The sequence below is a fragment of the Chenopodium quinoa genome, unplaced genomic scaffold (genome assembly GCF_001683475.1).
Source record: "Chenopodium quinoa cultivar QQ74 unplaced genomic scaffold, ASM168347v1, whole genome shotgun sequence".
In the NCBI taxonomy this organism is placed as follows: Eukaryota; Viridiplantae; Streptophyta; class Magnoliopsida; order Caryophyllales; family Amaranthaceae; genus Chenopodium; species Chenopodium quinoa.
The window spans coordinates 3,759,443-3,774,489 of NW_018745003.1; the positions used below are offsets into that span (position 1 = coordinate 3,759,443).

General features: G+C 34.7%; 3 protein-coding genes across 3 annotated transcripts; all 3 read left to right on the top strand.

The window, feature by feature from the left end:
- The first annotated feature begins 2,425 nt into the window (after positions 1-2,425).
- On the top strand, positions 2,426-7,601 carry LOC110707968 (glucan endo-1,3-beta-glucosidase 14-like). The gene is made up of 3 exons (XM_021886061.1): positions 2,426-3,370; positions 4,341-5,380; positions 7,215-7,601. Exons 1-3 carry the CDS (start codon positions 3,301-3,303, stop codon positions 7,299-7,301), a joined length of 1,197 nt encoding a protein of 398 aa, XP_021741753.1. The 5' UTR covers positions 2,426-3,300; the 3' UTR covers positions 7,302-7,601.
- Positions 7,602-8,794: 1,193 nt separating this feature from the next.
- LOC110707650 (cucumber peeling cupredoxin-like) lies at positions 8,795-10,126 on the top strand. The gene is made up of 2 exons (XM_021885673.1): positions 8,795-9,123; positions 9,517-10,126. The coding sequence occupies exons 1-2, from the start codon at positions 8,943-8,945 to the stop codon at positions 9,885-9,887; spliced, it is 552 nt and encodes a 183-aa protein (XP_021741365.1). The 5' UTR covers positions 8,795-8,942; the 3' UTR covers positions 9,888-10,126.
- Positions 10,127-11,997: 1,871 nt separating this feature from the next.
- Positions 11,998-13,341, top strand: LOC110707651 (umecyanin-like). The gene is made up of 2 exons (XM_021885674.1): positions 11,998-12,175; positions 12,856-13,341. Exons 1-2 carry the CDS (start codon positions 11,998-12,000, stop codon positions 13,191-13,193), a joined length of 516 nt encoding a protein of 171 aa, XP_021741366.1. The 3' UTR covers positions 13,194-13,341.
- The last annotated feature ends 1,706 nt before the right edge of the window (positions 13,342-15,047 follow it).

Consider the following 15,047-nt stretch of genomic DNA (forward strand, 5'->3'; position numbering starts at 1 on the left):
GATACAAAGGTGCACTTATTCTCTAATCGATCGATCTAAAAGTTTCAATTTTAATGCATATATAAAAAGTAAGTGGTGCTTTAGAATCTTTGACGTTTTTTGCCTTTTGCATGCATGGTTTATACACTATTGTGTGTCATACTATGTTATATAAGGGGTGTACACGTAGGAGTGTACGTGGATACGAATATCTTAGTAGCTTAGTTGATTAATGTCATGAGGTGGTATTTACGAGTTACGACATGAGATTGAATGACTGTCAATAATATCATTTGCTCTTTATGATTCTTTTTACACAATTTTTTCAAATAATAGTAAAAACAAATCAAATCGTAATCAGTCATTCAGTTGTTAATTGTTAACTTATTCACTAGACTAATATCATAATCTGATAATGTTAGCTAGATAAAAAGTTTGGATACCAATTCAAACATATCATTTGACTATTCAATCATGTTCATAAGTTAAAATAACGGTTTAAAACCAATAGGTGGCAAAAAAGAAACAACTATATCAAACATGGTCTCTATCACGTACTACATTACTCAATCGATTGATAATGTAAAAAAAGAAATTATATTATTTGACACCTTACCAAATCATATTTGTTCATTATATAAGAAGATAAGATCCTTATTGCAACTCAATAGGTTTGCTCCACTTTCCAATTGTAATTGGCATGCAACGAACCTTAAAAGTTTGTTAGATTATTTTCTTTTTGAGCGACATCTAACTTTTTCAAATTTTTTTTTTTTTGAACAAAATGCCTTAACATGCAATTTGATAATCAATTGTGCTCAAAAATTTTAATTTAGACATATACGAAATACTTAGTAAATTTATCCTATAGTTAGAATTAGAAACTATGCTTAAATCTACACTAATAAAAAAAATCTACTCTAGTAAATCTATTTTCTTACACTTAATCCATGTGAAGGGAAAACACTAATTTCTTTGTTTAGTATGATGAAGAATTTATTTATTTTTTATTTTTTTTTTATCTTTACAAGCTTAATTGGAGTAATTATTGTTACAATGTCTATTTTATACAAAAATGTATAAACAATATTACATTTTATTGTAATATGATGACAAAAAAAATATATTAATATGGATAATGTATATATTCCATCATTTTTCTAGCATTTAATGTTTGAAAAATAAAATTCCGATCTACTTTTTTCAATTTTACTTTTCAAACACGTGACTAATCGAATACTTTTTTTGAATGGACGAAATACCAAAGACTATATATATACCATACATAGAGACCCTTGGAAGTTGCTTCTTTTGGGATAACTAACACAAGTGAGAGTTTACCATTAGAAGTCAGCTTGGAAACGGTAGAAGTTTCAATAATTAATTAGCAAGCCTAAACTTATGTTAGAGAGTAACAACAAACATTTTCAGCCAAATACTTCCTTTTATTGAAGTATAAACTATACTTATATTAGCTAATATAATAATCCTATGGACCTAGTTTAATTAACCTTTTATTAATTAAGTGAGATGAGCAATCTTATGGTTGTATCACAATCACATATATCATCACAGCATCTAGTGGTTGGTTCTTTGCACAGCACATAAATGGTACAGCTCAACTACAATGATTAGTAGGGTAGGTTTCTTTTCTTCGATCATTTCTTTGTTTCTTTAGTCGACATTATGAATTAATATCATGATTCAAACATGATTAGCAAAATAAGACATTTTTATTTTTGATTGAATTTTCTCCATTGTATATATGAAAATATCTGGTTAGAACAATGCTTATTTTGTTCAGAAATTATTGTGAAGTTGATATAGGTGTATACAACTAATACGGAGTAATGTAATAACTAAACACGAGTAGAAAGAGTATGTAGGTCATCATATTTGACTTCAAGGTCAACCGGTTTACTTTGATGATTCTATATTTTTCTTATTGATGTATGTATACATGTGTACTCATATAATATAAACTCTCATGAAAATCATTTTGTACAATGTATTATATTTAACCTTTAAAATTTAATAGACTTATGAGTGTTATTATTAGGCCATATTTTGTTCGCCTTGTGTTTACTTATTTTGAGAAAAGTAAATTTACATAAGGCTTAACAAGTTCTGATAAGTTTATGTTATAACTAAAATAAGTTCAAATAATTTCTAATAAAATCAAATAATAAATAAAAATAAGGTAAATAAAACAACGTACTCATTATATTACGAGGAGCACATAGGTATAAGAGCGCGCAGATCGCCTGCGCGACACCTGAATTCTGAGTCTTGATCCAGGTTAGTCTTTCCCATATGCACAACAAGTTAATAAATAGATGAAACAACACGCAATGACACTAACCTATACCACAAACACATGCATCAGTAAAACACACAAGGATAGGAAAGTTACCTTATATAGGACTTGTTGTGACAGAGCATCGAGGTGACTGTCATCACGTGACACAAAGTTAGCATATTGAGCCTTATCCCTTCTACTGTACTACTCTTGCCATTTTTTTTTATCAGCTACCAAATTAGGTGTAATCACGACTGATTAGATTCGATCATGCATAATATTGTAAATATAAGATAAAATTAAGGTTAATCAGGTCTAATAAGTTTAATTTAAAAATTAAAGCGTATTAAACACACTCTATATACCTAAAAATACCCTTTTCTTAAAATAAAAAAAAAGGTAGAAAATATATGCATAAATAAATAAAAAAGAAAAAAGAAAGAAGAAAAAAAAAAGGAAAAAAACTCAAAAACATTCAAGCGCGTTTACTCCATTTGACTAAAATCTCAATTACCTTAAAAAAAATGTGATTACTTTCTTCAACAAAAACAACTTCAAAAAAAAACAAGAAACTAATTAAACTGAGAATACAAGTGTGAATCAAAAACCCCATTCTCTTATAAAACCCTTCCACATTCTTCCAGTTTCCCTCTTCCTTTTTTTTCTTTATTCTTCTTGATTTGATAATCACTGTTTATAAAGTAATCACAGTAACTAATTTGTGATACTATTAATTTTCCACAATCAATTATTGGGCTTTATTTTAAGCAATTTTTAGCATTTAATTTGATGGGGTTTTCATAAATTGAGAGTTATTATTCTTAAAGAACATCTATTTTTCAATGGGATCTTCAATTTCAAGTTGAAATCTTTATTTCTGAGTATTTTTAAAAAGAGAATTTCATGGTATATTTGAATAGTAACTATTTTAACATTAATTATAATAATAATTTCTGGTTGTAGTAGCTTTTTTTTCATTTGAAGGCTGCTTAAATTCAAATTTGTGGAGGTTGAGACTTGAAATGTTCTACAAAGCTATGAGATTCGGCAGATTGAATTCTTTCTTGTTCTTGCTCTTATCATCACAGATTGGTAATTCTTCCTAATTAAATTCTTTTAAAAATATTTTAAAGTTTAATTTGATCATATTATTATTGCTATTTACTAGTTTGATTTTGTTAGTATTCAGTTTGTTTAAATTTATCTCATATTTGATCTTATTGGGTTTTGATACCTGGGTGGGATTTTTGTTTTGCTTTTATATTTGTTGGAGTTGGATTGCAATGGATAGAGTGATTGTATTTTTACTGAATTGTTGAAATATAAGTTGGAGTTGCTATGAATTTAGGGGTGTTAATGGTTGTTTCCTGTCTATAGGGTCAGTTTATTAGTAAGTAGGAGTACAAAAAATTGGGATTATAGTTGTACAGTAATTCCTTATTGATTAGTTCTTGCTGTGAAAACAGCTGCGAATACCGGGTAGGTTGAGGAGCAAAACGAGGAATCTGACCGAGGAGGGGGGTTCGTTAGCAAGAAGTAGATATGCTATGGGTATTCACTATTGTTTTATAGCCTTTGTGATCATTGTAGAAAATTTACATGTCAAAGTATCTGGTTCTGATGGATTAGTAAGCATATGGTTGCTTTGCCTGATTCAATAGAATAGGCCTCCACTGCGAGGTGTGATGAATAAGTAGCCTTTTAAGTGAACTACTATATTGGATGGCCTAAACTGTTGTCTGCTCTTTGTTTCTTCTCGTGGTTTGAGTGGAGAATTTTCTTATTCTGTGATGTTAAATGTATTTGATATTAAGGCTAATATAATGAATGCAATTCTTGTTAAGTTTGAATATTCACTCAGTTTAGATGAATGTAATTCGGGCCCTTCCTTTCATCTCGAATACTGGTGTTGGACACTTCAAGTCTTCAAGCATCATGTCCATGTCCATTACATAAACTAATTAGTATCTTTAAAAAATTGAAGATGACCAATTTTAAGTGATTATATTCTGAGAGCTGGAAGATTTAATCTTGACTGTGCTGTTTCTGTTCCTTCTTCCAGCACCATTGACAGTTAATGCTTTTACTGGAACTTATGGAATTAATTATGGGAGAATTGCTGACAATATCCCAACGCCCGACAAAGTTGTTCAGCTTTTGAGAGCTGCAAAGATACGGAATGTTAGAATATTTGACTTTGATCACAGCGTGCTTCAGGCTTTCAGCGGGACTGGGCTTGAGTTGGTTGTCGGACTTCCAAATGGTTACCTCAAAGACATGAGTGACAATGCAGACCATGCACTTAGCTGGGTCAAAGACAACATACAACAATTTTATCCTCAGACTCGTATTGTTGGTATTGCCATTGGAAATGAAGTACTAGGGAATGATCAGGACCTCTCGGAAAGTCTTTTAGGTGCAGCGAAGAATATTTATAATGCAACAAAAAGTCTCCATCTTGATCATAAAATTCAAATTACCACATCCCATAGTTTCGGTGTTTTTGATAATTCTTACCCTCCATCCAATTGTACGTTTAGAGATAATGTGAAACAGCAATTCATGGTGCCACTTTTGAACTTCTTTCAACAGATTGGATCACCTTTTTGCCTAAATGCTTATCCTTTCCTCACCTACATGAGTGATCCAAAACACATTGATGTAAAATATGCTCTTTTTCAGAAAAATCCTGGCATTGTTGACTCCCAAACAAAACTCCACTATGACAATCTGCTTGATGCTCAGATTGATGCAGCTTATGCTGCTCTAGAAGATGCGGGTTTCAAGAAGATGGAGGTAATAATTACTGAGACTGGTTGGGCATCTCATGGGGATCCAAGTGAAGCTGTTGCTACTCCAGAAAATGCAAAGACCTATAATTACAACCTGCGGAAGAGGCTAGCTTTGAGGAAGGGGACTCCAATGAGGCCAAAAATCATGCTTAAAGCTTATGTGTTTGCAATGTTCAATGAGGATGACAAGCCTGGGCCAGCTTCCGAGAGGAATTTCGGGCTTTGGAAACCTGATGGTAGCATCTCGTATGATGTTGGTTTTCCTGCATTAAAGTCATCTGCAGTATCTGCATCACCTTTCTCAATAAAGGTATGCATTTGATTTATATATGTATTTGTTTCTATCTGTAGATTTAATTAAGCTGAGTGGATGACGGCCTCATTTATCAAAACTTATGCAAACTTATCATATATTGACCTAAGATTAGTAAACATTGCTCTAAGAGATAAAAGGAGTACAAGATTATATTATATAATGTCTATTTAGATCAGATTTTTGCATTGCTGTTATGTCATACCCTTTTTTTGGGTGTATTCATATAGGCAAGCATTTGTCATTGCTAGGCTTTTTGAGTTAGTATTTATCAATATCAAGTACAAGTCCTTCATGCGAGCAATACTGCTCTGCAAGTTTAGCTATCCTTTTGTATTAGTGAGAATTTCATGGTACACTAGGCTTGGTTTCATGCAGTATTCTGATAGGGATATAGTGTGGTACATCTTGGGGTCAAAGTCTCATGTTCTCTATTGTCTTATATGACTGTTGTAACCTAGAAACATGGACGTTTATTTTTTGCTCTGTCTCATTGTTAATCTTGATTAGTTTCCATCTTTATCTCTAAATGTGATGTAGGACAGCCCCTGTGCCAGAATATTTGGTTGGCTTCTTTTTATTTACCAATGAATGTGCTATATCTTAGTTTTATCTTCCGAGACTGTATTGAAATTTTAGTTTATTATTGCATAGTGGGGATGGAGTTTTTGTAGAGCATACAAATATATCATACTTCATTTATTACTTGTTCTGACATATGGGGATTTGGGAGTAGCCCTTAGAGCCTCTTACAAGCTTGGAGAAGTTGGTGTAGGATATTTGAAGGTGTGATAAGGGACAGGATTGACAAAGACTAAGGTAGCTAAGTGTCCTTACAAGCTCATTTTTCCAAATCTGTTCACTACTAGAGCATGATATAAAAGTCCGAGCAACAGATTAGCAGTTTCTTTTCTTTCTAAATTTCAAGCCAAATATTTGTAACCTCTTTATCTGTAAGACTTTCCGAACATAGGATTGTGTTCATATATATGTTCAATAAACTTGGAGGCATAAGGTTGAGGAATTTGGTTAGCTTTGTCATTCTCTCAGGTTTATTCTTGTAATGAATTGTCTTTGCTAAGGAAATAATATTGAGACACACTTTTTATGCACAGGATTCAATGTGCCAAATAAATTGCGAGTGAGTCTTGCGACTATTGTATGAATAGTATTGGTTATTGTAATCTATCCTTAAAACTTAGGGTTTCACTTGGAATATGAAAGGGCTTTTTTCTCAGGAGTGATGTTTATTCTAGGACTCTAGGAGATTGGTCTATTGGTAGTTTGCTATGACAATATTAGTTGGTTAGGAACTTAGGATTAGCTTAAAGAGAGAGGTGAGGAAAATGGTAATGTCTATATATAGATAGATCAGTTGGAGGGGGGTGTAATCAGAATTATAGGGAGTTATTTTACTTGCTTAGCTTTTTGTCCGGAGTCACATGAAGGTTTAGGATTGTAGCCACCTTTTGTTTATCAAATCACATCAAATTATGATCATCTTTCATTCTCCCTGTATTCTCTTCTTCCTCATTTCTATAATTCAACTTTAAGATACTTTAAAGCCTAGAGGTGTGCCCCTGATATGATATTATGCTGTTTTCCAGCTATCGCTTTATTTCACTTTAGATAGCACATATTATCATAATGGCTTCACTCTATTCACTTTGAAAGTTGAAACCCCTTAATTAAATGTAGTAACTTTTATATGAACTTATTGTCCCTGACATGACCCTCATCCCAACTTTGCCGAATTTATATTTTCTGAAATTTTTAAGGTGTAAAAATATAAAGCTATATATCTGATTCCTTGATTTACAACGATGAGCAGGATATACGAGCTCAAGGTTGGTTGACACCATACTCCACCGTTTTTACTACCTCCATGATGATATTGTTTCTGCTCTTGAGATCATGATAAAGCTACAGCGTGAAATTTTATTCAGGATTTAAACAAGTAGCAGGTACTTTTTCGATTATTCAGTAACTAATCTGTTGTGCTGATTAAAACATGTTTAAGCATGTTTCCAGCAGCCACAGATGATTTTTGTAACTATTAAAACACATGCTAGATGAAGCTGATAATATTTGTTACGTTCAGCAGTATATATCATTTTCCAATTAGCAAATAAAATCTCCTCTTCTGCTTTGTGAAGAATCGACAAATGCTTTTAAAGTTTTTAACCATCAGATGGTGCTTACCATTGTTTAGCATTCACCGTAATTTAGCCTTTTAGTTGGATGTAAGCGTTTACATGACTTTTTGTTTTGCATTCTATGTTGGACGAGTGTAACTTATAACCTTTGAGAAAAACTTTGCTGGTATCTTGGGTTACAACGAATGAATTGACTTAGTAGGGCAGTTGTGGGAGCTGGGAGGTGCCATCTATTATGGTATTTTGATGGCGCTATCAAAGGATTGCCGTCTATCCATGAACCTTCTGTCCAACTTCAGCAGAAATATGTCATTGGTTTCCAATCTTTCCATAATGGGTTGCAACTTGCCAGGGTTGCGAGCGATGAGGTGGGATCATTGGGTGTAATTGTATAATCCACCTCCCCTACTCACGCATTGTCCTCATGAGAACTAAGTATATATTATTTGAGGGAAGTGCAGGCCATTTCGGCCGCTTTTTATCCAAATTGAATCACACTTTCTGATATCAGAATTGTTTACCAAGTACCGCTGATTACGACTAGCCTATCCTGCTTGGCCCTGCTATCATTGGGGCTCTGGCCTCTTTGTGTGGCTCGCCCTTGAATGGTCCTGTTAAAAATATTTTAGCATTACACTTGCTCGGCTGGATTGCTAGGGGGCGGCTGTCTGGATGACTATATTAGGCTGAAGGGTCAACTATTTGGTTCCCCTTGCCGCCCCGAACAGGCCCATGATCAACTGACCGACCAAGCACATGACACAAAGTTTACAAACAATTTAAATATATAGCATCAACAAATAGTACTCCCAATAAACAGCTACGTACTTGTTATGGTTTACTTTGTCTAACAATGAGTACAATCAGGTAATCAGGGGAGTAATTTATTCTTTGCTAGCTGTATGATTTGTACTTTGGTTTGGCTTACTAAGAGATCGAAATATAATACGAGTAACAAAATAATGGTACGTCTTCCCTAAATTTTCAATTTTTTTATGCAGGGTGAGATTTAATGGACTTATTAATTCTTATTACTACCTCCGTCCTGAATTAGTAGCCACATATGATGTCGATGATCATAGCTCGATAGTCGATGATCATAGCTCGATAGATTTTATGACGAAGCCACAGATTTTCTGAAAATGGTTAAATTGATGAGAGAATCTACACACATCGTATTAGTTGGCATTTTGTCAATTTGAAATAAACAAAGCAATAGAATACGAACTGATCAAGTCATCCTAACAATGCCTAAACGTTGTCCGACTTGGTGGCAACCCATTATGTCTGGCTTCAAAGAAAATACATGTAACATGTTATATATAATGTGGACATAATTATATTACTCAATTAGACCTTAAGAACACACAAAGGTCTGCATCAGAGAAAAAGAGAGATTGATAATGGCTGGAGCAATGTCGAATGTATTGTTCATAGTTGCAGTAGCAATAATAATGGTATCGAATGGTGTTGTTGCGGAAACACACATTGTGGGAGATAAGAGTGGATGGACTGTACCATCTCCAGCAACTTTATATAGCACCTGGGCTGCCAAACAAGACTTTGCTATTGGTGACATTTTAGGTAATTATTAAGTTTTTGTGTTAGTTTATGTATGTAATTTAAACTACTTGTATGAATTAGCTTTTGTGGTGCTTGAAGTACGTATTAGTCTTGATGAGGTTGGTTGGATGATTGATCCACACCCGGCTTCTGCTAGGGAGTCGCGGTTGAATCCTCAGTCTGTAACTGTAAGATCGTCCTGATTATATGTTTTGAGTCAAAGTGTAAGATCCAACTATACTATCTTAGTAAAATGTGTTAATTTTTTATGATGAAATTAGTGTTACAATTGAAGCTAAGAACAAATTTGTGTCATAAAAAGTCAACTAGAACAAAGTATGCAATATAAGTGGTTAAGTTTATGAATGTATGACATTGTTTATAATACTCATTTGCATTTTTATGTGATTGTAGATTTCCAATTTTCTGCTCCTCATAATGTGGCTGAGGTATCAAAGGAAGGTTATGAAGCATGTGATCCAGGGAATGCCGAGGTTTTCGCCATTGGCCCGAAAGAGATAACTCTCAACACAACAGGACCACACTACTTCGTATGCACCTTTGCTTCTCATTGTGTTGGTGGTCAGAAACTTGTTGTAACGGTTGGCAGCACCTCTGACTCATCGGATGCTTCTCCTGGTCCCACCACTACCGCCTCTCCGAGCCCTGCACCGTCAGTGGCACCACCACCGCCTTCCGACGTAGGGTCCTCACCACCTTTGTCTATTACTTCCACCTTCTTCTCTGTTTCCTTCATTGCCTCTATTATGGCTATATTATTTTAAGCATGATCACCCCTTTTTTTTTTATGGCAGCATGATCACCCCTAAACGTGTATTATTCTGATTACTATTTTGTTGTATTTTATTTATTGCTATTATTTTTTTCACAAAATGTCAAAGACTATTATTAAATTTTGTTATCATGGTGGTTTTTGTTAAATGTGAACGATGGATTGGCATTTCTTTTCCATGTAACATTTATCGGTTATATTATTGAGTCTTTTCAAGGGTATACATTATATTCAATATTCAATTCACAATTCACTAGGGGAAAAAAAATTGTGCTTGTACGTGTTCGTTTTTTTGGTAGCCTGGTTTGGAGTTGGCTCGATGGCTTCGACGACAACACTAAGGAGTGTGTGCAACCCTCTAAGATTGATTAACGTCACACTCGATTTATGTTTTAATGAATTTCACACCCATCATTTTGCTAGCTCAATGTTCTCAGTAGATAAACCATGCTGTTGGCAATAGTGCATGCACTCATGTATCATGATAAAGTACAACAGTTAGCTAAGTCATACGATGTCTTTCTTTTTAGCCAACTTAGGAATTTCGTAATAATATAGACTTATTAGTAGGATTCTTATGATTCCAAACCATCTTATATGAGCTTTGAGAGTGGGGAACACCCCACGCATTCACTTCAATTTTGAAAAAATAATTTAAAATTACCCCGAAAGCATAGGTAGTTGAACCATTCCTTTATATTTCCTTTAAATGCATGGTCAATTTAGCTATCTACATACACAACTCCTTTAATTAAGTTAAGGTCACTACATGCCTTTATGTGATTGACTAGGTGTCATATATGGTTCCAAACACCAATATATGATCTTGATCGAGATGTATGCATTCTCTACCATCCCGATAATTTTCAACACTAAGTCTAAAAATCTTCAAAATTGGTCTGATTTTGTGGATTATAGCCTTTAATTTTGGACAATTTATGAATTTTTCGGACTTTAAAAGAAAACAAGTCGGGGTGTTATCCATGGATCCCACAACACCCCAGGAGGCTATTTGAATGGTTGAAACTATCTACTTTGCCCCTAAACTTTCAGTTTAACCGTTTATGTACACAACTTCTTTCATTGACTTAAGGCTGCCAATGGCTCTGTATGTGACTAACTAATGGTCGTATATAGTTCTAAACAACATTATATGACCCCAGAATGCATCCAATACATTCCCGAGATTTTTCAACATCGGGTGTCGAACCTCCGAAATCGGTCCAATTTCGTGTATTATAGCCATCAAAGCTGGTTTCCAGGGACTATATTTTAACCTGACGAGATTATGCATTGAGGTGTTTCAAGGGGCTATTAAAGGGCCCCAAGAGGCTTACTTAGTGCCTGGAACCACCTCATTCATGCCTTGGTTCACCCTTCGTTGTCATATCTTAAGATGGCTTAGTTTCCTTATTTTACCTTGGCCCTGTTACCACCATAACCGTATAAAACTTGAAGAACTTGCTGGAGTAGCCATCTTGGCCTAGGAGACATGTAGATTATTTTCAATATCAAAGAGAACCTGCTTCGTATCCAAGATAGAATACTGCCTACATAGATCTTCCTAAGCTTTACTACACAATCTCAATGACTTTTTTTTAGAAGTTATGTTCATATCTGTCAAAAAATATAGGTTATGTCCATAGAATTATATTATACTTTGTATATTGTAAGATCTTGTTAGATTTATCTCAAATTATATTTTCAAATATTAACAATATTAAAAAAATTATAAGTACGTATTAATGGAAAAGTTAGACATTTTGGATCCCGACCAAGTTTTAAGAGTCAATATATACTACCATGACATCTAGATCAGACCTGCACATACAAATGTAAGGGCTCCATCATCTAGTACGTGCTAACTGCTAAGCAGCTAAGCTAGAAGATAAAAGAGACGAAGGTTGACTATTTCTTCATCTCTTTAAATTTTTTGTTAAAGTATTTTGACAACTAATGATCCGATATTATTTTATTGAAAACCAATTGAAATGTAATCATCAAATTTAAGATAATGGTGCACGACTATTTATGTAATTAGCAAACCAATAAAATCAAAATTGCAAAGAGAATTAGAGCAAGATTAAGAAAATTAAATTAAGATGGTAGAAAAATATTTAGTGGTGTTAGTAGTAATTACAACACTAATATTGTGTAATAATAATGTATGTGCAACAGATGTAATTGTAGGAGATGATGCAGCCTGGAAAGTTCCTGATTCCCCAACGTTTTACTCTTCTTGGGCTTCCAAGCACACTTTCATTGTTGGTGATACTTTAGGTAACAATATCAATGCATTTCTTCTCTATTTTAATTCAACAATTTATTTTTCAATATATGTGGGTCTAATGTTTACAAGATGAATTCGATTTATGAATGTTTAATGTGTTAAACATTGCTAAAATTTCGTTTTCCTATCATGTACATTAGTTTATATGCTATGGTCCTATGGAATATGTACCATGATATACGTCATATTAATCAAGATTACGTATATATAACGGAGATGAATTCAATTCCCTAGGGGTTTTGAGTGTAAGATCAAATCGGAGTTCCTTGTTATAAGACCATGAGCTAGACTCACTTGAACACCATCTTAAAAAGAAAAGTTTGTGTCCAAAATTAGTATGTAGATTTATTTCATATACTTTGAAACAAGTATCTTGTTTTTGAATGAACAAACAAATCACATATAATTGTAATCGCAAAGATTAGATTATACTGGAATGTAATGGTTTTGAATCATAAAAAAACTTTTTATACGGAGTAACAAAAGTTGTATCATTGACTATGATTCGTTTTCTGTATAGAATTAGTTAACTTTGATCACTAAAAGTATACACATTACCTATTACTTGTTCCATATATAATTAAGTAATTAATCTTAGGTATCCAAATTCATAATTTAGCTTAGATTTTTGTACCATGTTTAAGTTAAGGATTGAATAATATTGTTACAGTATTCAACTTTATGAATGGATCTCACACGGTGGCCTTGGTGAACAAAGATGCATATGAGACATGTAACACAAGTAACGTTATCTCAGTCAAGACTCAAAGTCCTGTAAGAGTTCCTCTTCAGAAAATTGGCCAACTTCACTTCATGTGCACCATTGATGGTCATTGTTCGTCGGGCCTCAAATTAGCCATCAACATCACCAACGAGTCACCAATGTCGTCATCGCCACCAGCTCCCTCGTCAGCCCCATCAGCTTCAAATCATCTCACTCCTTTTGCCACTCTCATTGCCTCATCTAGTCTTGCTTTCTTTTTGCTTCTTGTGGGATTCTATTGTTAACCATTTGAAAGTGCTCGTGATCACACATATTTGTTCAATTTTGTAAGAGTGCCTCATATATTAACATTATTGACGTGCCATTACTTGTTGGCGTGTTTGTAGGATGACATGTTAAAACTTTCTTTATGGTGTTACAATAAGTCGTGAATTGAGGGACATGTTGACACGCACTTCAGATTTATGTGTCTTCCAAAGGCTAGAGAAATTCTTAACTATAACGGAGACAAGTCTTCTAAAAAACAGTTGATCCAAGAACCTATTGCATATTATTGATCCAAGAATGATCGATCTCTCTTGATAAAGGGCCTAAATTACATGGATGGATCATAATTAGGAAAAAATAAGACCTTCAAAATGGCTAATGAATGCTATTTGGGCCAAGCACACTTATAAAAAAAGCCCAAGTAATCAAGACGAGTTACTATTACTCATAATCCATTAACCTAAATCAAACTCGATCCGAACTGTCTCTCACCTCCCTATTATTAAGGACTTTAAGGTCATGTTGAACATAATTTATAGCCAAAAAACATCAAGCATGTGATCTCTGAATAATAATTCTGTGTTATCAAAGATTGTGATAACATTTTACAGGTCATTCAGCAGTTCAGTGAGGTGTCGGGCCAAATGATTAATCTTTAGAAATTTTTTTGTCAAATTCAGTCCTAATACTCCTTCAGACTATAGGGATTATCTGGCCAGATGCTTGAGCCTAAAGCATCATCCATCCCTCGGTGCTTATTTGTGTCTTCCGGTCGACGTGGGCCGTAGTAAAGTTTTAAAGTTTCGGTTTTTGATTGACAACGCCTCTGATCGTCTTTCACAGTTCGGTTCCCTTAACCTGTCAGCTGCGATGAAGTTGGTTATCATTAAATCGGTGTTGGTGGCTTCTTTTAATCATGTCTTATCGGTCTTTAAGGTTCCAGCTTCGATATGTAGCCACATCGGTTGTATGTTAGCTCGCTTCTGGTTGCGGTCCTCCTCTTCTTCTAGGGGTACGGCGTTTCAGTCAGCTTCACTTTTACATCTCCCCAAAGGACTGGGAGGTTTGGGTCTTTATAGTATGGCTCTTGTTAATCAGGCCTTGTTAGCCAAGCAACGATGGCGTATTTTCCAGCACCCTCAGCTGCTCCTTTCCAGGGTCTTATGTGCGACATACCCTTCACTTCATTCTCTTAGTTCGGCAATGATGTCTCGCTCTTCTTGGGGTTGTCAGGGTTTGACGAAGGGGCAGTCTGTTTTGAACAAGGGTCTAGCTTGGAAGGTTGGCTCGGGTTCCCGAGTTCAGATCCTCGACGATGATTAGGTTCCCGGAGGATTGAGTTTTAAGTCTTCTGCGTTTGAGTCGGAGGCGCCGACTCACGTTTCTTCCATTATTATTCCGCGCTCTGGCGCGTGGGACACTTCTAAGATTTTTTGGCTCTTTGATAGTTTGTTGGCTCAGCGCATTCTGGCATTGGAAAGGCCGCACCGAGTCATGGATGACTTTGTTCATTGGAAGTTTTCTAGGGATGGTCGGTTTTCCACTAAATCGGCTTATTCTTTGCTGAGTCAACAATCTGTTGCTTCAATTGTCAGTACTCCAGCTCCTGCGCCGTGGTGGAAATATTTCTGGGGTCTCCCTCTTCTTCCTCTAAGGGCCTTCCAGTTAATCCAGTGTGTATTTTCTGTCGCACTAATCTTGAGACTACCTCACATCACTTTCGCGACTATCCCTTCATAGGATCTCTTTGGTCTCCCCACCTTTTGACTTTAAATGTGTTAGGTTTTACAGCAATTCAAACAAAGAATTACTTAAAGTTTGTGGGAAACAAAACCTAAATTGTGTATAATAACAATCAATTATACAACAAA